Source organism: Eleutherodactylus coqui, chromosome 4 (genome assembly GCF_035609145.1).
Source record: "Eleutherodactylus coqui strain aEleCoq1 chromosome 4, aEleCoq1.hap1, whole genome shotgun sequence".
In the NCBI taxonomy this organism is placed as follows: domain Eukaryota; kingdom Metazoa; phylum Chordata; class Amphibia; order Anura; family Eleutherodactylidae; genus Eleutherodactylus; species Eleutherodactylus coqui.
In genome coordinates, this window is record NC_089840.1 from 221,926,328 (window position 1) to 221,950,674 (window position 24,347).

A 24,347-nucleotide genomic window follows, 5' to 3' on the forward strand; every position below is an offset into this window, starting at 1 on the left:
CCTGTAAGTCTATTAGGGCCACAATGGGTATGTTTCTGAACACGGGACAAATAGGGGTATCCATTTTGGGGTGAAAGCCTTCATTTATATGTGTGCTGTACAAGAAAAACAGTTTTTAAATTGACACAATAGCCCAAAAAATGAAAATCGTAATTTTTTCCTACTGCTTTGCTTAGATCTATTCAAAAATTGTAGGGTTAAAATACACAGTACACCCCTAAATAAATTCGATAAGGGGTCTAGTTTTCAAAATGGGGTCATTTGTGGGGGTTCTCTATGGTTTTAGCCGCTCAAGAACTCTACAAGTGGGCAATGGCGCCTAAAAGGACTTCAAGCAAAATCTATGTTCTGAAAGCCACCGATTACTCCTTTCCTTTTGGGCCCTGTTGTGCATGCGGACATAATATTAGGGCCACAATGGGTATATTTCTGAAAACAGCACAAACAGGGGTATCCATTTTGGGGTGCAAGTCTTCCTTCATATGTGTGCTATACAAAAAAAGCTGTTTTTAAAATAACAGAATTGCCAAAAAAACAAAAATCCAAATTTTTTCCTTTTGCTTTGCTTGAATTTATTAAAAAACTGTGGGGTCAAAATACGCAGTACTCCCCTAGATAAATTCTTTAAGGAGTCTAGTTTTCAAAATGGGGTCATTTGTGGGGGTTCTATATGGTTTTGGGCGCTCAAGAACTCTACAAGTGGGCAATGGGGCCTAAAAGGACTTCAAGCAAAATCTATGTTCTGAAAGCCACCGATTACTCCTTTCATTTTGGGCCCCGTTGTGCATGCGGACATAAGATTAGGGCCACAATGGGTATATTTCTGAAAACAGCACAAACAGGGGTATCCATTTTGGGGTACAAGTCTTCCTTCATATGTGTGCTGTACAAAAAAAGCTGTTTTTAAAATGACAGAATTGCCAAAAAAACAAAAATCCAATTTTTTTCCTTTTGCTTTGCTTGAATTTATTCAAAAACTGTGGGGTCAAAATACGCAGTACACCCCTAGATAAATTCTTTAAGGAGTCTAGTTTTCAAAAGGGAGTCATTTGTGGGGGTTCTATATGGTTTTGGGCGCTCAAGAACTCTACAAGTGGGCAATGGGGCCTAAAAGGACTTCAAGCAAAATTTGTGTTCCGAAAGCCACCGGTCGCTCCTTTCATTTTGGGCTCCGTTGTGTATCCAGACATAAGATTAGGGCCACAATGGGTATGTCTCTGAAGACGAGACAAACAGGGGTATCCATTTTTGGGTGCAAGTCTTCATTCATATGTGTGCTGTACAAAAAAGCTGTTTTTAAAATGACAGAATTGCCAAAAAAACAAAAATTCGAATTTTTTCCTTTTGCTCGGCTTAAATTCATTCAATAACTGTGGGGTCAAAATATGCAGTACACCCCTAGATAAATTCCTTAAGGGGTCTAGTTTTCAAAATGGGGTCATTTGTGGGTGTTTTCTATGATTTTGGGCGCTCAAGAACTCTACATGTGTGTTATGGGGTCTAAAAGGACTTCAAGCAAAATTTCTATTCTGAAAGACACTGACTACTCCTTTTGTTTTGGGCCCCGTTGTGGACTCAGATATTACAATAGGGCCACAATGGGTATATTTCTGAACACGGGAGAAATAGGGGTATCCATTTTGGGGTGTAAATCCTGATTTTCATGTAAACTATAGGAAAAAAATATGTCTTTAAAATGACATATTTGCAAAAATATGAAATTTTACTTTTTCTCCTCTAAATTGAATTAACTCCTGAAAAAAAAACTGTGGGGTCAAAATACTCATGACACCCCTCAGTGAATACACTAAGGGGTGTAGTTTTTAAAATGGGGTCATTTGGGGGGGGGGGGTATCTATTATTCTGACACTCATGAACCTTTCCAATCTTGGCTTGGTATAGGAAAACAAAGCGTTCCTCAAAATACTAAAAAGTAATGTTAAATTTGTACGTCTCCTAAATGGTTAAAAAAAACCCGAAAGTTTTTCCAATGTGCACCCAAAATAAAGTAAATGGGTGGAAATATAAATATTAGCAAAAATTTCTATATTATGTTTGCACATATTTAAGATATTGCAGTTGGAAATGTGAATAAATGACGATTTTTTCAAAATTTTCCCAATTTTGGCGATTTTAATAAATAAACACAAATTCTATCGGTCTATTTTTCCTGCCTAAATGAAGTACAACATGTGGCGAAAAAACAATGTCAGAATCGCTTGGATATGCAAAACCTTTCTGGTGTTTTTCCATGTTAAAGTGACACGTCAGATTTGCAAAATTTGGCCTGGTCATTAAGGCGCAAACAGGCTTGGTCACTAAGGGGTTAATAGCTGATCGGTTGGGGTACGCTGCCCAAGATCCCAGCCAATCAGATATTCAGGCACCCGCTGTCATTAACAAAACACAGTGTAGGGAGCAGAAGCAGATCGTTCCGACATCTGTGTAGTGGCCAGCTCTGGCAATTTCAGAAGCAGCTCTATATGATTTTGATGGGAGCTTTGCCTGCAATTACCAGTGCCACCCACTACATAGGGGTTGAAGGGATATGCTTCTGCTCTATACTGTGTTTTGGCATAGACATTAAGTGCCCAAACAGCTGATTGGCTGGGGTCCTAGGCCGCAGACCCTAGCCATTCAACCATTGATTATCTATTTTGAGGATACATCATCAATAGAAATTGCCCGAAAACCCCCATTTAACATAGACATCTGAAAAAAAAATAATCTACAATAATAGCAACACTGTTAATTTAATTTGTGCTATATAAACAGGTCTTTACTAGAGATGAGCGAGCATACTCGCTAAGGACAATTGGTCGATCGAGCATTGTCCTTAGCAAGCATCTCCCCGCGCGGCAGAGAAGGTTCGGCTGCCGGCGCAGGTGACAGGTGAGTTGCGGGAGTGAGCAGGGGGGAGCGGGGGATCTCCCCTCGGTTTCTCCTCGCTCTCCCCTGCAGCTCCCTGCCCGCCGCTGGCAGCCGAATCTTTGCTCCCGAGATGGCAGGTACTCGCTAAGGGCAATGCTCGCTCGAGTAATTGTCCTTAACAAGTATACTTGCTCATCTCTAGTCTTTACATTACGTTGTATGCTATGGTTTGCTATAAACCAGGTTTTATCTTTTTAGAAATCTATATTCCTAAAAAATATTAATTCCCATGTTAATAGTAAACTTACTTTTAGTATGCTCTCTCCAGGTAACATGTCTGTGTAGATCTTGATGTTGTAGGAAATGTTGGAAAATGTTGGGGTGTTGTCATTTGCATCAAGGACTATGATGTTCACAGAGACTGGATAACTTTCCTGGGTACCATCTGAAGCCACCATCTGTTAAAAAAATAAGAAACAAACTTAAAATATCAAGATGTAATAAAAAAATATATATTTATGTGATAGCAAATTCACAATAGTCTAGTACTGACCACTATTAAGGCTGGCTGTCCATGGGCGATAGTTCATAGCGCGATCCGCGGCAATAAATCGGACGCGGATCATTCTTGAAATGCTTTCCATAGTATAACTATGGAGAGCGTAGCCCGATGTACACAAGCAGGAAATCCATAGCGATTTTCCGCTTGCCACTGAAAATCGTGGCATGCCGCGATTCTCCGTGATTAAACTATCATTAAGATAGGCTCATCACGGTGACCTTTAGTGCTCCCCCATAGCAGAAAATCACTCGTGATATTCCGTTGCAGCCGTGGACAGGCAGCCTGGCAAAGCAGAAGTTATAGTTTGAATACTACTTTACATATATAAATATCCTAAAAACATTAAACATGAGAAATGTAAAAAAAACTTGAAATGTTATGCAAAATTTTGCTTATTAAAGTGTGCTTGTCATTTCAGATGCCTTTTCAGAATAAGCTTTCATATGTGTACATGAGAAATTTCTGGTCATTGTATAGTTTGCGCCCTGCATTTTCAACAGTTTTCCCTCCTTTAGTCTCCAGCTTTAATTCTCAGTTTTCCATGATCTGGTAAGTCAAGACTAACTACTATGATGTCCCTCATACAGTACACTACATATAGATAAGAGAAGATCCTAATCCTCTATCATTATTTCTCTCATATACAGACTAGATTCAACATAAATGACAATACAGATAAGTACTGAGCAGTGTAAATGTGATTCTTGTAGCTGTAAAACACATATCATTAGCTGCAGCAGCAGCATGTACATAACTAGACTTCTCTCTCACTAAGCCCTCCTCCCTCTTCTCTCTCCATAGACTTGTATGCACAGTATGTAATCTGATCTGTAATTGAGTCGTTAGACTATCCTGTCTATCAAGATGGACTTCAGCAATTTTTCTTAAAGAATGACTAAAGGCCCATTTACATGCCACGATTATCGCTCAAACTGTGGTCAAACGACTGCAAATGAACGATCATCATTGTGTGTAAGCGTGGCCATCATTCATTCACTTTTCGGCTAAACAATAATTTTAAGGTGAGCTTAAAATCCATTGTTCAGCTGTAGAGAGATAACACGGACCCCACGCTGTGTTCTCAGCGGGTGCCAGGAGATTACATTGTATTCTGCTGACAGCCCATGTGAGAACAATGGAGCTGTATGCAGAGCCCAGCCCTTATGAGCTCTGCAAACAGCTCAAGGAGGCCCTTTTACACAGATGAAGATGAAAAGTGTTAATGGGCATTAGTGTCCATTAACACTTTATGCAAAATGATCGCTTAAACTTTCAATCTTTGAATCGTTTAAAAGATTATCTTTGCGTGAAAATGAGCTTTAACTTTGGAGGGTGGAGGATGAAGAAAGAGGCATTTTTTTTCTGATGAGGCATAATACAAAATTTATTATTTTTGCCTGCTCTATTGATACATGCAGTTTGTTGCAACAACAGTTATCATTTAATGCAAATTGTACTGGAGAGTTCTTGCCATATAAACATTCAATCTAAGGCCTTATTCAGAATGGACTTAAAATATCTATGGTGTCCTAAGTATGATTCAGTAGAGCAGCGAATAGGAGCAAGTATTACATTTGAAATACAAAAGCCATATTTTGAAACAAAACCCTTAATAAATATAATGTTGGCATGTTTTGTCTAATCTTTAGCTGTTACAGGGGAAATATAGCATTACATAGTAGCCATTCAAATGAACAGCCATTCCAGTATTGGGTAGGATGAGTCAGGTCTGCCAGAGTAGCTTTCCTTTCTGACTTAGATGGTGGTTTAACCCTTTCCAATCCACTGTGTGACCTCTGAAGACATTATGATTTAAGGCTGTACAGCGCCGATGTTGGAAGACATCCGTCGGGGTTTTCTTACAGTATATTGCCAGCCTCTCTGCTGTTGGAGCCTATCCAACGTGTCATCTCATGCAGTACTGGTTTTAGCCAGCATATAGCGTCATTGTATAACGGCAGAAAAAGAGTAAGCCCCCTAGGAAAACCAGGATACAAATTGGATTGGAAAGAGTTAAAGCATGGAGACCTACCCTATCATGTCTATAGGCTCTAACAGGGTGCATAGACGGGTTTTTTTGTCTTTGAGACTATCCGTGATTTTTGCTAAATCATTGCTATATCAAGGTATTAAAGTAGAAATGTATTGTTCTCACTGTTGTAGGGGCATTCTATGATTGTTCTTTTTCCACACCCTTTTCATGTACTCACATATTTGGCATATTTTGCTACAGAATATTGTAGTATTTTGCATAGTAAATCCCTTAATGTCACTTTAAATAATATACTAATATTCATATTTCATATATGTTTAGAATAAGAATTTGTTTCATGGCAAAGCACAAATCTGACTCCATGTCCTTGTAGTGGACATGTTTAAACTCAGTTGCTAAATATGATCTTAAAGAAATCACTCCCTCGTTAAGCCTCTGGCCGGGTGCATCAAAGTTTATGAGTAATAGATATTATAAAAAATTTTTATTGCCATCCTGATGTCAGTAAACATAATTTACAGACAACCAGTAAAAATACTAGAGGGATATATTGATTATAAGAATAAAAATAAAATTGAAAACAACATATTTCACACATTTGCCACTGGCATTCATAGCTGAGAAATTGTTCCTATATTCCAATGGGAAAAACAAAAGGAGAGACATCCTCGTATTCCTTGTTTACTTAGATATATAGGAAATAGGAGAAATTGTTGTTATATTATTTATTCAGAGTTTTGTAGAATGTAGAAAGAGTTTTGTAGATCCATGGAGAAATTCATAACGGAAAACTGCCATTGCATTACTAAATTGTTTTTTTTCTTTTTATCCATTGGTTATGTACTGAGTAGTGTTGGCTTTTTAGAACACAATCTGATTAATCATGTATATAATATTATGTTCTACAGGTTATGATAGTTCCAGAAATATTTCTCTTAATCTTCTTTCACACATTTTTTTTTTCAGTATCCTCCTACTCTGTTATGGTACGGCCCGATGCAGAGGTTGCAGTATGGCTGGATTGCAGCAACGATGCAGCTGACAACATGCCGACGATGCAGTTCTATGTGGCTTGCTAAAGATTTCTGTGTTCACTAGCTGTAAGTTGCTGATGGCCACATAGTTTTAGGCAAACCACAAAGACATTAACAGCTGACAGCTAGTGAACATTTAAATCATTGGCAAGCCACACAGACCTACATCCATAGTGGGCTTGTCAGCTGCATTGTTGCTGCAACCCAGGCATGCAGAAACTGCTGCATGGGACAGTACCCTTGAAGGAGCAGATTGACGAGTCACACTGGTGTCAGATGCCTCATATGCCAGAAACAAACACTGTCCAACCATTGACTATAATGGGGTCTGTCAAGTTTTCATGATGGTGCCCAACATTTTACCCCAGAAAAATTGCATTGCATACAAAGTCCTTTTTTTCAGTAGATTTAATTAAATTTGTTAAGGAAACATCAAATGGAATTTTCAACACAGATGTAAACTAGGTCTTAAACGAGTTTTCCCATTATAGACATTTAGGGCGTATCAGTATAGATAGGTGGTAGCCTTAGGAACACATGCCAGTTGTTTGCGTAAGTCCAAGAAATGTCAATGAAAAGTGCCAATCGAATGCAAGATGACCACAATTTACTCTGCACCTAGATGTAACTTGCTGCTTCGCCTGACACAGGAAGGTTGCAAAAGTCTCTGTTCTTGCAATAGATGGGAATCATTTCCATAAATCCTAAAGTGGGGAAATCTTTAAAGAGGTTGTTCAAGTTTTTAAGCTGCAGCTAAATAAGTACCTATTGCGAAAAATAACAAAGCAGCTGAAACTCACCTCTCTCAGATTCCTGCAGTGTCCAGTGTTGTGGCTAGAGGTCTCCTCATTGATGTAATCGCTGAGATCTGTCATTGGCTGTAGCTGCCTGTGACATCTCATACACAGGAGGCTGTAGCCTGTAAACATTACATCAACGACGACACACAGCGCTGGACACAACAGGGACCAGGGAGAGGTAAGTTTCAGTTGCTTTATTTTTCAGCATGGGACTAATTTTATATTCCCGTTTCCCACTTAGAATGCCTGAGATATTTGAATTCTTTCTAATAAGGCATGCCAAGGGTTCCATTGCTAATGCAAAAAAAAAAAAACAGGGGATAAGGGTCATCCCTGTCTTGTACCTCTTTGCATAGGTCTTGAACTGGAGCGAAAGCAAGAGAGAAAAGTATAGAGATCACAGTGGTGTGATACAGGCTCCTTGAGATTCCACCTTTTCCAGAACTGCAAAAAGATAGTCCCATGAAAGGCTATCGAAAGCTTTTTCAATATCTAATGCTAGAACTAATATTGGAGGGTTTTTTGTGTGTGAGTTATGGATTAGTTTAAGAGGTTTTCTCATGCTGTTTGGGGCTTGCTGCTAAGAATAAAGCCAACTTGGTCTCTATATATGACAAAAATGAAAAAAACTATCTAAATAGTTGACTAGTATACGCATTAGAATTTAAATATTCCAAATTTAGTAGTGCAATTGGGTGATAGTTTTTGGGAGAGGTATTCTTCAGTTATATTAATTCTAGATATTATTTTGTTATATAAGTGTGTTAAAGGGTAGGAGAGGGAAGTAATACCTTTTTTGTAATACAGAGTTGTGAAGCTGTCATGACTAGGAGCTTTGTCTAGTTTAAGGTCCCTAATAGTCTCTTCAACTTCTTCTTCAGTGGTAAATTGGTTTAATTGTAGATTATGGCCTGTTTTGAGATTTGAAAAGTGAATCTGCTTTAAGTATTCTTGAAAAGCGGAAGAAATGTTTGGGCAATTTCATCTGGGTTTGATATGCAGGTTCCACTTTTCAGATCTAATGAAGTATACTCTGCTAATTCTCTCTTTTATCTTATGTCTTGTAGCTAGAAATCTTAACAGGTTTATTGGCTAGTTTAAAATAGGTAGACTGGGTCCATGGAAGAGCACTCACAGCCAAGGAAGTATATAGGAGGTTAAGTAGTAGTTTTGTGTCTTTAATGTCTTTAGTTAGAGAAATACTAGGTCGTTGTAGGTTAGCTATCTCAAGCAGGGTATGATGTCTCTCCAAAAAAAAGTTGGGCCTGTAATTTCCCCCTCTTTTTGTGGGAGGCAATCAGAGTGATCTGATCCTCCCATGAAGGCCTTCTGAGCTATTCAAACCCTGAAAGGTCGTGATTCTGGGTTTTTGTTCATTGCAAAGTAAGTGGTGAGGTGTTCAGATATTTTTGAAAGACTGTATTTTGGTCATATAGAGTATCTTGTAAGATTATAAATCTATCATGTGGGTCTAACTTAGGTTTAATTATAGAGAGGGATAATGAATTATGTAAAATAATTGATTTGCCTTGATGTTTTTCAAGGCCTACTGCGGAATAAACTTGTGAATATTGTGAATCAAGATATTTAGGTGCGGAAGAGGTGGGGAAATAGGTCTCCCAAAGGCAAATCAGATCTGGTCTAGTTTTGAGGTATTCTATGAAGGCCTTTTGTCTCTTCAGCGGGGAATTAAATCCTTTAACATGATGTGAAAGTATTATAACCATTGTATAGTTGAGATGGGGCTGAGAGAACCTAGTTGTGGGGACTGCTAGGGCTCTGATAAATATTATAATTGTATGGGGATACAGAGTCAACCATGAACATTATGACAAAAAACGACATAGGAACATACTCAAAGTTAATATAGTTTTGGATCAAGAGACCCTGAATAGTTCAGACTGAGTGCGTCTCTAACAGGACACAATACATCTTAATGACATTGAGTATGTCAGTTAAATATTTTAGTTAGTAAGAAGTGAACAGATGATACATATCTTGCCTAAGGAGCTCCTAAAATGATAGCTAGTTGCATCAAGAGTTCCTGATAGTTGTCCAGGTTCCAGTTGATTTTTTGGGTCTGGGCAACAGACTACCCCCACAGTCATAGTTGATTCTCTCTTCTTCCAGTATACCCTACCCATCCTCCAGAGATCTAATTTAGAAGGACCTCTGATTAATGCGTACAAGTAGTGAAAAAGGAAAGTTCCACGCGTATCTAACATTCACCCATTGGAATGCCAGAGTGATGGGTCTCAAATATTGGGACAGCTATAGATCTACATCAGGACCAATGTGATTTATAACCTCTGGCTATTATTTTGTGCACGGTAATGCTTGCTTTGATGTGTACTGTGCAGTCAGGCTCTCCCAGTTGTGCACTTTTTGGCGTGCATTAGTGGGTGTAAGACAGCCTAAGCTTTGGCCTGGTTCAAGTGCAAAGTGCAATGACGCATTCTCTGATGTTTGCACTGGTTAGTGCCCGATCTGACATCTCACTTGCGTGTAGGTGGATCCGGAATTTAAGCATGAATGCTGATGCTTTTTTTCTTTCAGAGGCCCTTTTAAAAATGAAAGAAGCTAATTGATTGGTTCCTACTGGAAGGTCATCATACCCGTTTTATTAGATTTTCCCCATAAGTTTTGTTTCCCTCTACTTTTCCTGTTTCTAAACTGCTTTGCCAATACAAGCATAGGATTAGCTCTTCTATATATGGTCTTCCTGCATTTCAATTGCCCTGCATTCTTGTGTGTGTTTTGGAAGAAGTTCACAAGGCAAGCATGAAGCCCCTCCAATTAATTCTGTTTGCACTTCCAACATACAGTATCTTTTAACGGTCCTTTTACACAGGCTAATTCCTGCTGCAATGAGAGCGGATGAATCAATGCTTGGAGGTTTTATATTTACATGCCAAAATTATTGTGTGACAGTTTGTTGATTTGGGTGAATTAATAAATCATTTTACATTATTGGTGGCATGTCCCTATTTACATGAGGAGATGTTCCGCCAACAAACCTTTTTGTGCCTGCACAAATGATGGAACAAATAACAAACCAGTGTTATATCATTTGTTGTTTGATCACTAGGCACATTTATACTGGGCAATGACCGGAAACGATCATTTGAAAATGCAGTTATTCATCAGCCCATGTTAAAGTAAGTACAGTCTTTATATTATGGTAGCCGTTCAAGGATCAGCAGAAGAAGAGATAAACCTCTAGGAACAGACAAGCAGACAGCAAGATAAATATAAGAGCTCTTAGACCTTCATCTATGGAATTAAAACCATACATTTGCTCTTGGCTACACTCCAAAGAAAAATCGACATATCGGCACAGTACTTTCCTTACTTTTCTAAATCATATTATTCTCAAGGTAGCGTATTTGATCTGGGTCTGATCAAATTGTTTCAGGAGGCCTAAAATACATCTGTTAATTGACAGACCCAATTACTAACCATACACTGTTATTTTAGGATGACACATTTCTGGCAAAGCTTCTTAGCATTTCAATCCAACATAGACACCTCCGTGCATTTGATAAGCTACTTTCATTCAGAATTAGCCTCCTGTGACAAATAAACCTTGTCTATGCATGGCCGAGTCCCTTTATAACCAATTTTATTTTGTTTTCTTTCATTATAAACATCATTCGCATTCAGAGCCAAGATTTTCGCGGAAACTTCATGAAAAAACAATAATATTTTTCATAAAAGCCGAGTATTTTTAACCAATATATCAGAAGCTGTATGATCATATTCTATGCCAACTCATCCAATTTTAGACATTTCTACATTTTCTATTCACTTACTAGGCTTTCGGAGTTAATATGAATTTGACAGACTTGACATTATTTTCTGGCAAGCATAGAAGTGCAACTTCATCTATCTAGGTATAATGATTTCTCAGCATATGAAAATGAAGAGGGATAGTCATTTTAATTTTCCCTCCAGGCATTGGATCCTTAGAGTAATAGCTGAACTATAAATCAGTGCATTGGCATTTAGTATGTGACACATGCATTGATAACAATACAACAATACTGATTATTATAAAACCTTTCATTTCAACTTGTAATATAAAAAAGACAAGGGGAAGGGATATTTTTTTACTCCAAAAAAATGTCATATCCGTATCACATTTTTCGAAAGGATGAGTATATACTGTATGTTCCTGAGATCTTTTTTTATTGTTCCTCTCTACTGCAGCTTTGCTACTTAGCTCAGAACAGTCAGAAAGAGAAAATCAGAGGCAAAGTGTCAAGAATAATTTGAAATACAATTTCCCAGAAAACGAGTATACAAAATGTTTGCCATCTTTAAATTCCTTAATCTAAGAGACTAGATAGATAACTTGACGAAACCATTTTTTTCTTTCCCATTGTGTTAAATTGAAGTTAAAAGCGCTGGCTGAAATTTGACGGAACAAATGAATAGTGAAAACCATTTAATTTACAAAATCTGTGCTTGCATATTTTTGCTAGGCCCTTTGATTGATTTTAAAGGAAAAATCTCTTCAGTTTTAAAGGTTTCAATATGTCAAAGGCATTTTGACACTGAAATGAAAATGCTGAACCATAAATTCCATTAACACAGTTAAATAACAAACTATAGAGGAAGATTTTTAAAATGAACAGTAAAATGTTGGCTTGGTATTCTCTGGACACCTACACCGCTACCTTGATTTAATATGTAGGCTCTACGTTCACCAGAGACTATAAGCCTCCATGGAGTTTGCTAACAAAAGCTTTATATGTTGATACACAGTGTGAACAATTTTTGCCCCTTCCTCAATTTCTTGTATTTTTGCCATTTTTCACACTTGAATATTTCAGATCATCAGATTCCTTTTAACAAAAGACAGAAATAACCCAAGTAAACAAAAAAATGCTTAAAAATGCTTTTATTGAAGGAAAAATGCTGTCCAGTCCTGCTTGGCCATATATTTAAAAGTAATTGTCCCCTTAACTTCTAAATCAACCAGTTAACTAAATTCAATTGACAATTGGGTTCAATTTCGATAAGTGAATCCTATGTAACATAGAGATGTGTCATTCTTTACCTTTTCTCTTGGCTCAATATATCCTTAAACGCATAGCAAAAGAGAAACAGCTTTGAATAAACAAGATTTTGTGATACTCTGATAGGAGATGTATCTAATACATATACTCATTGTCAAGAAAAACAAGCACTCCAAGAAGTTGTTGGAATCGAATGAAACTTTCTCTGTGTGATTGTAAGGTTGATATAAGTAATCGGTTACAATATCAGAGCAAAAGAATAATATATAGTGGAAAAATGAACACTTGAAGGGAGGCAGCTATAGTACCTTGTTGGGCCGCCTCTAGCTTGGATTCAAGATGTGATATGGGTTGGCATAGAGGCATACAGGCTTCGTATGGCATATTGGTCCACATTTGCTGTAACCGAGCCCCTAGATCTGGCATCCCAGATGGTCCCAAACATGTTCTATTGGTACTATATATGGCAACCAGGCAGGCCAAAGATGGGTGATAATGTTGTGCAGGCATTTCCGTGACGTGATGCCTCTTGGAAGCCTGCCATAAGAGGCAACACGTGCTGCAGGATGTTCTGAACAAATCACTGATCTGTCATTGTCTCTCGTACCAATATAAGGGTTGAGCAGCTGTAATATGCAATGGACCCCTGGACATTATACCAGCAGTAGGGGCAATGTGAGACTCCACAGCAAAGGCAGGATTGAAACACTCACTGCTAGGTCTCTAGACATTAACACCACCATTGTCGGTGCCCAAACTTAACCTAGATTTGTCGCTGAAGACACCCTGATCCACTTTGTATCAGTCTAGTTTTGTTACTCATGAAATCACTGTAAATGGTTGCCGTGAGGTCAATTATCCTTCAGCCAAGCACCTGGAAATGGTTCAAACAGACACAGGGGTCTGTAGCGATGGTGCCACCTGTCTCTGGATGGCGGACAACTAAACAGTTGGAGCTGCTCATGCTTGTCAGATGATCAGATGATTCTCCTCGACCCACTTACCCCCTAGGTGTCTCCACACACTTTTTGAGGGCTCTCCTTAAGAAGAGACGACATCCCTCTTGACCCATGTCACAGGCCTCTCACCAACAAAATTACAAACCTACTGCATACTGATGAAAGGCAAGGACCCTGAAACAGCTGTCTGTATATGGTTTTCTGGTTTGGTTTCCTATTAACAATCATTGTTTTACATACCTGTTAAAAAGTCCTACATTGATTTGAGGGAATGCTGCCATCCAATAGGTGGCGCTGCAGAGGTATTGTTCCATCTTCCCTATTTGCCTGCAGGTGATGGCACAGGTAAACTTACTGAGCTATGTTGTTGCTGTGATAAACTATTACAGCATGAGATGGGAAGGAATTAAAGGCAATTTACTTCTTCATGGAAGAGGGCAGACATTCAAAGTAAAAAAGTTTATATAGAATATTGATATGCTATATTGAAACTGTGAAAAAAACTTACATATCTTAGGTGGCTTAAAAATATAAGATTTAGAATTTCTCCTTGTTCTACTTTATGATAAGATACTGATTTACTGTACTTAAATACGATTTCTGTACCATCAGCTGCCCATTTATCAGAGCATAGAGTCAATACACCAATACGAGTAAATCACTGATGAGAAAAACAAATAAGTTATGGTGCTAAAAGTAATATCTAGTATAAAAGTGTATAAGTATAGCTCTGCAAACCATAATTCAAAGGGTAACTTCATATTCAACACTGACACTAAAAACTAGTACAATGATAGATCCACTTGCTGTCAGGCATCAATATCGTATACAAGGACACCATGTTAGACTTTGGAAATATCAACTTGTTCCTATCTGAGTGATGTCTCACTGAGCTGTCAAAAATAAATTTAGAGACTTTTCATCATGTAGAACTATTTTCTGAAAGTATGATCTGAAAGATTTTAAAGGGGTTGTCTCACAATCAGAAACTAATTTACCCAATTAGATCATTTAAAGAGAAAATGTTTTCAATTATATTTAAAAATGCTTCTGTGTAGATTCTGCTGCTATTGGTGCTCGATAGTACTCTTTGATTCCCTCTCAGAACATCCACCTATTATGAGCAATACCATTGAAAAGTTTCTCCTAGTGTGCTGATTCTTATTGACTGATCCTCACATTAGTGTTCACAGAAAGATCAAGATATACTGCCTTATGGGAAGACAATAGTTGTGTACGTAAACCAACAAATCAGAGGAAATCTCAGAATCAAATACTGTAGCTACTTATTATTAAAACATAACTTTTATTAAATAATAATTAAAAAGGGACACTACAAATTTTAAATTCTATTGTAAACCCTGAGGAACCAAGGAGCACACACCCTGAAAATAGTGAGCTCCTGACAGGAACCTACTCCTAAATAACCCTATTAAGCTCTATATCTATCTAAAAGAGCAAACAAGGAAGGGGGAAGATACAGATTGTCAGGAATCAAACCCAGGGCTTCCTGTACTCTAGCTGGCATCACTATTGAGCTATCCAGCCTGTGGACAGTTCCCCTGTATGACCTCAGCCTTGTTCCATGATCCCGGTTATCCAGTTCCTGCCTCTTGGTCTTGACCCCGCCTCTGTCTCTGATTAGGCTTGCTATATAAACCTGGCCCTGATCCTCTTTCATTCTGTTCCACAGCATTTGATCAAGGTCCACTTCTACCTGCTCCTTTACCATTACTACAAGACCTCCTGAAACTGACTTCTGGCTTCCCCTTTGACTATGCTACCTGCTGCATCCATTTGTACTGCAAACTAAGACTTCCTTATACTGACTTTTGACTTCCAACCTCATCCATTTGTACTACAAACCGAGACCTCCCATTGCTGACTCCTGGCTCTTCCCCGACTACTCTCCAGACCTGCAGCTGCTACACCTGAGGCTCCACCCTATTGCCTGAAACCACTACTCAGATGAAGGGAAGAGAACATTGCCCATTTTTGTAGGACCTAAATGCCTTTTATGACAAGAGGACTCATCTCTTTCTTATTAATCGAGAATGAAATTCACCACAATATGAGGAATCTTTTTCTCCTGTATCTTTCAGCATCTGGGACGGTGCCACACTCAACTCCTCCTTTTTTAGAGAATATTGATCAAGAAACACTAAATATCTCCTGAATTCTAGGTTGTCTTCTTATTTGTTGACAGATAAACCACAAATTGTTAACCTGTTTAGTCACACATTATCTAAATCTGAGGTGTTTTGTACGAGATAAAAACCTATCTTTTCTCCCCAATAATAAATGTAACACTTTTGTTTAGATTAAGAATATTAATTTATTTGCATGGAAGCTTAAATGGGGAAATAAAGTATAAATCGTGACCTAAACATTATCAAGAATTCCTCCAATACTCATGTATGGAAGATCAGATTGATAAGACTAAGCATGTATGATTTCCAGCAATGCATACATAAGATAGACTTTTTGATGGGGGAATCAAAAGAACAGCAGGGGGCATTATAACAAGTATGTAACAGCAATACCTAAACGCAGGAGCATTATTTAAATAATTTCATTGGGAAAAAAAATGTAATTTTCTTGCTTGATCTATCAGAATAAATGTTTTATTCATGAGGGAAGCCCTTCAATGACGAATAGTTTTTATTCGTTATTATCTACTTTTGTAATTTCTCAGAGTAAGCAGGGAATTTAAAGATGTTCTCCGCTTTGGACAACACCAATTTATTGGTTCTGCTGCTTGGACCCTTAACAAGGAGTTGTAATCCATGCATGAAACTATTATTAAGTGTTCATTTTCCTTGTAGTTTTTTGGTAGAGGAAATTAAATATTAAATAATGTCCCATTTTAATCACTGCTTTGCCCATATGAGGTATGGACAAACTGGATCCTTCAGAGAGTGTCTCTATGCCCCAGCTTAAAGCGACCCTCCGGGCCTAGAGAAACAAAGATGGCTGCACCACTTCTCTAACTACCTGAGGCACACTGCATAATTTTCCTCAGTAGTATAAGACATGACATGCTGCTGTGACTGGTCAGTACTGTCCATGTGGACTGCAATGGTTAATCAGAGCAGATGTAGTGTCTTAGACTAATGATGCAAATTAATGACCAGTGTGCATTAGACTTCGTCAGAAGAAGTGTTGTGCCTCTTTAAGGAGAGCAACCAAAAAGTGTGTGGGGACACCTAGGGGTTGAGTGAGTCAGGGGATGGTATAGTCTCTCCCCAAGGAGAGCAACCAGAAGGGGTGTGGGGACACCTAAAAGATGAGTAAGGAGACTTATAAGGCGATGCTAGCTCCCCTGGGAAATCTATATAAATAAGAAAGATGTAAAAATACCTCTACAGCGCCATCTATTGGATGGCGGCATTCCTTCAAATCAAAGTGATTTTATAAGTCTTATCAATGATTGGGAATATGAAACCAAGCCAAAAGACTATGCACAGACTGCTTCAGGTGATTGCCCCTCCTCAATGTGCAGCAGGCTTCTGGCTTAGGCCTTATTCAGACGTAAGTATATTGTCCAGGTTTTCACACCCAGCCAATAAATGTTGTCCCTCCCACTCACTGGTTCTCTGCTTCTCTCCTCCCCTCCAAGCGGTTTGCAATGGGAGTGGGCAAGACAGGGGCAGAGCTAAGCTCCCGCCCCATCGACTTGTCGATAGCCAGCAATGAGAGTGGATGGGACAGAGCTGAGCTTAGCCCTGCCCCCTCCTATTGCAAATGCAGGAGTGGAGGAGAGAGGCAAAGAGTTGGTGAGTGGGAGGGAAGTGGGATTGTTTAGATGGAAGCGTATATCAGCCTGCCGTGAAAACGCCGGCCGATATATGCTCATGGGAATAAGCCCTCAGTCTGTGAGAGGGCCTATGATGTGGGTCAGAAGCAGTGTTGTGTCTCCTTAAGGAGAGCACCAAAAAAGTGTGTGCAGACACCTAGGGGGTGAGTGGATCAGGGGAGGTTAGAGTCTCTCCCCAAGGAGAGCACCTAGAAGGGGTGTGGGGACACCTAAAAGAAGAGTAAGGAGACTTATGAGGCAATGCTAGCTCCCCTGGGAAATCTATGCAAAGAAGGAGGAGGAGCTAGCATCATCTTATAAGTCAAAAAAGCTAGTGTGTCCATCTTTTGTTCTCTAGTCCTGGAGGATCGCTTCAATTATAGAAATCAAGAATAAATGATGGCCCTCTATTCACTCACAATATGTTTTTTAAACAGATATGTAGATCTTAATGAGTAAAAATATGTGCATGACTTTTTTTATATATTTCAAAACATTCATTTTCTCTGCACACAACATATGCATATTCCTAGACACCGGTGGCAAACTCTCTTGAGCTCTGGCTGATGTCAGTGCCAGTCCTACACACAAAATTTGCTGTAATTATTTAAAGGGAACCTGTCACTATATTTACGCTGTCTGAACCACAGGCAGCATTAACTTGGTGCAGGCACACATATTACAATTTATACTGAAATGTATTCTGCAATCTTCCCCCTGCCCTCGCTTGTATAAACTGACAGGTCTCTCCTTGATTGCGTATAGTGAGTCACATCTCAGACTACTCCAAGCGGTCGGGGGCACGTCGGAAGTGTTTTTTTTAGGATAAAACATACACGGCTTCAATGTGGGTGTCTGCATCGAGTTCATGCTCCCTATGGCTTGAACAGCATAAGCCTGGTGATAGATTTCCTTTAATTTGCAGTGTACCTATAATAAAGCAATGTACCTACAATGCAGGATTTTTTTAATGTCAGACTTAATAAAATAATGTGAAATCGGTTATTTTTCTAAACATTTCTTCAGGATTAAACACATCCTGTACTCTATACAATTATGTAACTACTCTCTTGTGTTCCTGTTTGTAAATATTCTGATGAGTAACAATAAAGAGACATACTCTAAGCAGTAGTGAAAAAATCTGAATGCAATAATGCAGTGAACTATAACATAAATAGTACTTTTTTAATAGAAAATAATTTTAAAAGTAGTTTCAGAACTGCCTACTTTTATGATATACTTGTTGTGACAGGATGGGAGGAGTTGTAGTGGATGGGAGGTATATTTCTCTTGGACTCCTATCATTTTGTGAGGCAGCGGGGAGTAAGCTCACCTGCTAGGTAATTAATGATTAATTAGATTCATATTTCTGTAAAAAAAAACTTTATATCCATAGAGCTAATTAAAATAGTCTGTTACAGGTAACGTACCATACATATTGTGGCAGCTTTCGGGTATTGAGCTCAAGGGAGCATCATCTTTCCACCACCTAGATAGGTGGTTGCATCTCAGTAACGAATGTCCAGGCCAGATAGAAGTCTATAAATCCATCTTTATCACAGTAACAGACAGCAAAAGTAACAATCTTCACACTTTTTTATAATATGTCACAGAACACACGTAAATATTAACCCATCCCTGACCGTCTGACCAGTAAGTAACATACTGCTTTTGCTCTCTCTATCAAAAGCCTAGTGCCTTAAACACAGAGCAAAGTTCCATCAATTTTACCCAACCAGGGTGTCATCTTTTCAGATTGCTCTAGGTGTTTGGTCAGTTCTTGCACAATTTGCACATGTTTCTGTCTAAGCTTCTGGACTTGGGCTTTATGTACTTCTCCCAAATCCCTCTTTTGTTTTTTGCCTTGCTGCAAGCAGCTGTCACTGATTCTAAGACCCTTTCTGTACTCTTGCAATGAACGCATCAATATATTGCTGGCACTCAACAGTTCGCTGTTCCAATAGCAATATGTGATCAACATCAGCTGTAGCTAATCTTCTGAGGTGCTCATTCTCCTTTAAGATGAACTTAGTTTCTGTTTTAAACTGAGTGTCTTCATTGAGAGCAACCAGATTTTCGTTCAGGATCCTTCCCCTTTTCTCTTCTGCCACTTGCCCTTGTTTCTTGGCCTCTCCTGCATTTAGACACAAGTTGGCAGCTTCATTTTTAAACCACCCCTCATATCTTTCATTTGCAACTTGACATGCTTCTTCTGCAATCATTATAACCCTCAAAATAATATCCTTGGTCCTTTCCATATTGGATCTCATGGTATTTACTGGCTACATCTGCCATCTTAAAAGAAACAGTCTTCTTTATATTTTTCTTCTTTACATGTTTATTTTCTGTAGTCCCCATGGGAATTTGATTGCCACTAGCAACTACCTTAGTTTCACAGGAAACTACACTGGCAATACCTCTCTCTCTCATTTGCCTTCACGCTTAAGACTACATCCAATCCTTTTGTAAATTTTTACTCCCTACCACTAGGGGCATACTTAAGCTAATTCCCACATGGGCTGTGACTGAGCTTCCTGTACAAGCCTGTTCACACTCTGCATTCACCTGTGCAGATTGTGGAATACTTTTACAAATTATAGGAATTTTATACAGAGAACAAGACATTCCATTAATCTTATGGCATAAGGATTCTGTGTCAGTTTAATTAGACAAACTTTCATGCAACACTTTTTTTTATCAATACACTCTTCAGATACAATTTCCTTAAACACTAATGTGCATTGTACATATTCCACTGCACCATCCTACAAAGCAAACATATTATGCATTTTTTTTAATGACTTTGCAATCACAAGCTTATTTTTTTGTTCTGTGTCAATTCTAGCAGCTGACACATTCTGAAACAGATTATTAACACAGAATTCATCCATGCTGAACCCTTTCACAAGTCCCTGGAATGATCTCACCATTCTTCAAACTTGACATGTGGCACTGCAGCTTCTCCGTTCTTTAGACACTGTTCACACAATCAGCAAAGAAACTCCAGCCACCAACTGCTTAGAGGCTTGGTTCTGGCTTGGCTGTTTGGACTGATGAATAGCAGGTTGTGTAGGAGGCTACACCTGATCCTCTTTCTGCCAAAACTGCTAGAAATATGAGAAGTATCTGCCCAGAATGAACTCCACTTTTAGATCTTCGCATTTCATAAGTTCAAATGGCACAGTTCCTCACACAGTCCTAAAGTTGATCAGCACAGTCTTACCAGTCTTCACACCTGTCTTTAGAAAAGAGAGAACCTCAGACAGAACCTTGGAAACCTCCTGGGTTGGATCAAGGTCCACCCACAGTGGGATTCCACCCACCAGCAATTCACGTGTCCTTATAGGCATCTTGACTTTCACTAGCCTCCTGGCCAGAGGACATTCAGGTGCACACTTCTCCATATTGTGGCACCTCCAGTAGTGAAAGTCCTTTGGTTTGTTTGCCGAAGTGACCTGCTGTAAAAGCTTGTTGCCCACAACAACTACACTTCAGAATTTTGGGCTTACTAGCTCTTTAAACATCTGCAACACCATCAGCAGACTCTTTATATCCAGGACCAGTTAGTCTTCAGTCACACTGCCTTTTTACTGCAATATATCTTGCATCAGTGAAAAACCAACACTTCTTCACTAGCCAGACTTCTGGCTGCTCAGGACAACACAGCTGGGTCATGCACCATTTTCTATGCCCGCATCCAACACCATATGTGGCAATTAGAGGTTATGAGCTTAAGGGATCGCCACGTTTCTCCACCTAGATGGGTGGTTGCACCTCAGTAACCCATGTCCAGGCTAAATGTTTGGTAAAAGTCCATAAATCCCTCTCTATTACAGTAACTTATCATACAGCTAAAATAACAAAATCTCCACACTGATGTTATAATATGTCACAATACATACATATCAACACATCCCTGAGTGTCTGGCCTCCGGTCGCTAAGAAACATACCGATTTTGCCCTTTCTAACATAGGCTTAGGGTGTCAATCTAGGGGATGCCTTCTTCTGTCAGACAAATGGTATCAACTTGGCCTGCAACAAACCACTCTCACAGAAGGGGGCACTAAGCTTAGCAAGACAGGAGCTTTTACTCCTGTCTTGCCACACCAAGGCAGGTGTTCCCTGATTAATGAGCAGATTCTCTGCCAAATCTTTCTTCAGAAAGCCTACTCTCCAGCACCCTAAAGGCTATCCCTGGTACTGCACTTCCACAATATGCATACAACTCACTCAGTAATTAAGGAATTTTCTATTCTCAGTGAGGGTTCTTTGCGTTTACAACTGAGGTTAGTTCTATATGTGCAGCCCATGGTAACAAGCGCTAACTATCAATAAAGCAAAGAAATAGTTACCAGTTACCATTCTTTAACCTCAAACTGGGTAGGACCATGGGGATGCAACAGCCACACTGGAATATGAACAGTATTCCTATAATAAGTCCAGAACAGAAACATGGCAGCATCAGGAGGTGCAGAAAATATATGAAAAATGTATTCTCCCATAACAGAAAAAATAATAGCGACGCTTTGACCTATTGGTGTTTAACAAGCTTGATTCTATGGGAGAATACATTTTTATATATTTCCTGCACCTACTGTTGCTGCCATGTTGTTTCTGTTCTGGACTTACCAATAAAGCATGTCAACGATTTGTCAATCGGCACTCATTAAGGGGGAAAGAGACATGTTATTTGCATAGTGCCCTGTTATTCCGCACTGTTGTCCGTCACAGTGCACACAGCAACGCATACCACTTCTTCCAGCGGACCTTCCAGGAAGGGAACTTCGCCCCGACAGGTGATGAGCGAGGGGTCGACTACCCCATGTCCACTCCGTGCTTCCAGCTCCCTCACAGACCAGCACAAGGTCTACATAGACCTCAGGGCCCCACAGGCCTCAATGCACCTAAGCTCCACCTGCTTCAAGGACGCTGAGTTTGTGAGGGAGGGGAAATTTAACCTGTGTAGCTGCACCCTTGCAGGTGCAGGTTAACTAAACCAAACACAGTGACTGTGCTCTGAGGCCCCCTACAGGTTACTTTTGCTACTGCACTGTCACACTCTGGACAGGTGGAAGTCCCAGTGATTGGACCACCACTGATCAGCAAATTATACCATATTTGGTGGATTGGGGTTAACTTGCCAAGATAGGAATACCCCTTCAAACTCCCCTTAGTCATGGTCTTCAGTCAGCAAAAATCTTATTTTTTAAATCTATTTCCTTGACACTTATAAAGATTTATTATTTAATTAATCAGCTTGCAATTCATTTTGTACCCCATTTTCATAAATACAACACTAAAAATACTTAAAATATTTGATAAAAGTATAATTCATTATTTAAGTCCTTTATTAGTGTATGTTTATTATTTTAATTGAACATTGAAAAGTAATATGATGTGTAATTTATAGGTTAATTTAAAGGGGTTGTCTCGCGAAAGCAAGTGGGGTTAAGCACTTCTGTATGGCCATATTAATGCACTTTGTAATATACATCGTGCATTAAATATGAGCCATACAGAAGTGATTCACTTACCTTCCCTGCGCTGGCGTCCCCGTCTCCATGGCTCCGTCTAACTTCAGCATCTAATCGCCCGTGCTTGCGCAGAAAGGTCTTCTGCCTTCGGCTCGGCAGGTGTGCCGATTCCAGCAAATCAGGAGGCTGGAATCGGCACACGTCGTGGGGCGCAGCTACGCGATGACGCGTAGAAGGGGGCGGAGCCAGAACGCCGCTGCTGCCGAGCCGAGCCGAAGGCAGAAGACCCTTCTGCGCAAGCGCGTCTAATCGGGCGATTAGACGCTGAAGTTAGACGGAGCCATGGAGACGGGGACGCCAGCGCAGGGAAGGTAAGTGAATAACTTCTGCATGGCTCATATTTAATGCACGATGTATATTACAAAGTGCATTGATATGGCCATACAGAAGTGCTGAACCCCACTTGCTTTCGCGAGACAACCCCTTTAAGTCATATGTTTAAATACTGAAGGTCTTCCAAGCATTATACGCCAAAAAACCTAGTGAACGCACACTGAAAATGACATAAATCAGTTACTCAACATCAGCCACCATAGAGTAATGTAAGCATTTCTAAACGCAATGTGCAAACTCATGCTGTGCTTTAACATCTATAGTGATGTATGTCATCTACAGTGTGAAAAACAAATATTCACTCCATCTCTGATGGAAACTTCGCCTCCTTTGCAATCATTGCCTTGCTTCTAAAGTCGATTCTATGTACATAGGGTGAAATGTATAGCAAACAACAATTACTACAAAAGTAGTTATCTACAATAACATATTGTTGTGGAAGGACACATAGAAATTACTAAAAATAAGGACAATGTTTTCCAGAGCCATGTGCAGGAGGCTGTAGGGTGGTACGTTGAATCCCCTATGGCTTCTTATGATGAAAAAACAAATCTAAATATAAAAACTCCCGAGCTCAAAGGGTTCCTCAAAACAAGTAAATGATGTAAAAGAATAGAGCAACATTTACTGGTGTGTGTGTGTGTGTGTGGGGGGGGGGGGGGGGTCTAATAGAAAAATAGACCCCCCTGGGGGGCATCCAAGGAATTAGTATGATGAGATATAGAACGAGAATAATGCTTGGATTTCAGGTGTTATAGTTGAAGGATAATTACTTTAAAAATACATCAAATGAAACAAAATTTTGAAAATAAAATAATAGGTAGAGTAACAACTATTAGACACTGCAACGTCTTTCGGGGTCCAACCCCTTTTAAAAGCATATTAAAATGCATCTGACATGATGAGTAATATATAGGGGAGACATAGATGAAGACACAGAGGGGCTAGGTTGTAAGTATCCAGGGACATAGTATTCTGTAAAACCTTGCTCAGCATTAACCCTTTCCAATCCACTGTCTGACGTCTGAAGACATTCTGACTGAGGGCTGTAGAGCTCCGATGTCAGAAGACGTCCGGCAGGGTATTCTTACTGTATATTATTGGCTACTCTGTTGTCGGGGACCTCTCCAGCATGTCCCATACCGCAGTACTGGCTAGACGACTCATTGTATAATGGCAGAAAGAGAAAACCCCCTAGGAAACCCCAAATCCAAAATTGGATTGCAAAGGGTTAAAATAACAAATGATATACTCACCTTTTGATGCTCCACTGAAGCTGCAGTCTCACCGATTCTCTGGTCCCTGCTGGGTGCAGGGAGCCGGAAGTAATGTCCTCAAGAAAAGGGCCATGGAATTATTGTAGCCTTTCACCATCTCCCTTCAGGTGATGAATAGCTGAAGCACTCAAGTGAGGTCATCATCACTCCCGCTCCGGAAGTAAAG

The 24,347-nt window shown here is 39.5% G+C and overlaps 1 protein-coding gene across 1 annotated transcript in view; it reads right to left on the reverse strand.

Moving 5' to 3' along the window:
- PCDH15 (protocadherin related 15) overlaps window positions 1–24,347 on the reverse strand; it is a 1,187,477-nt gene that overhangs the window by 686,366 nt on the left and 476,764 nt on the right. The window contains exon 13 of the mRNA XM_066601652.1: window positions 3,180–3,329. Coding sequence (XP_066457749.1) covers window positions 3,180–3,329 — 150 coding nt within the window. The remainder of the gene's footprint in view (window positions 1–3,179; window positions 3,330–24,347) is intronic.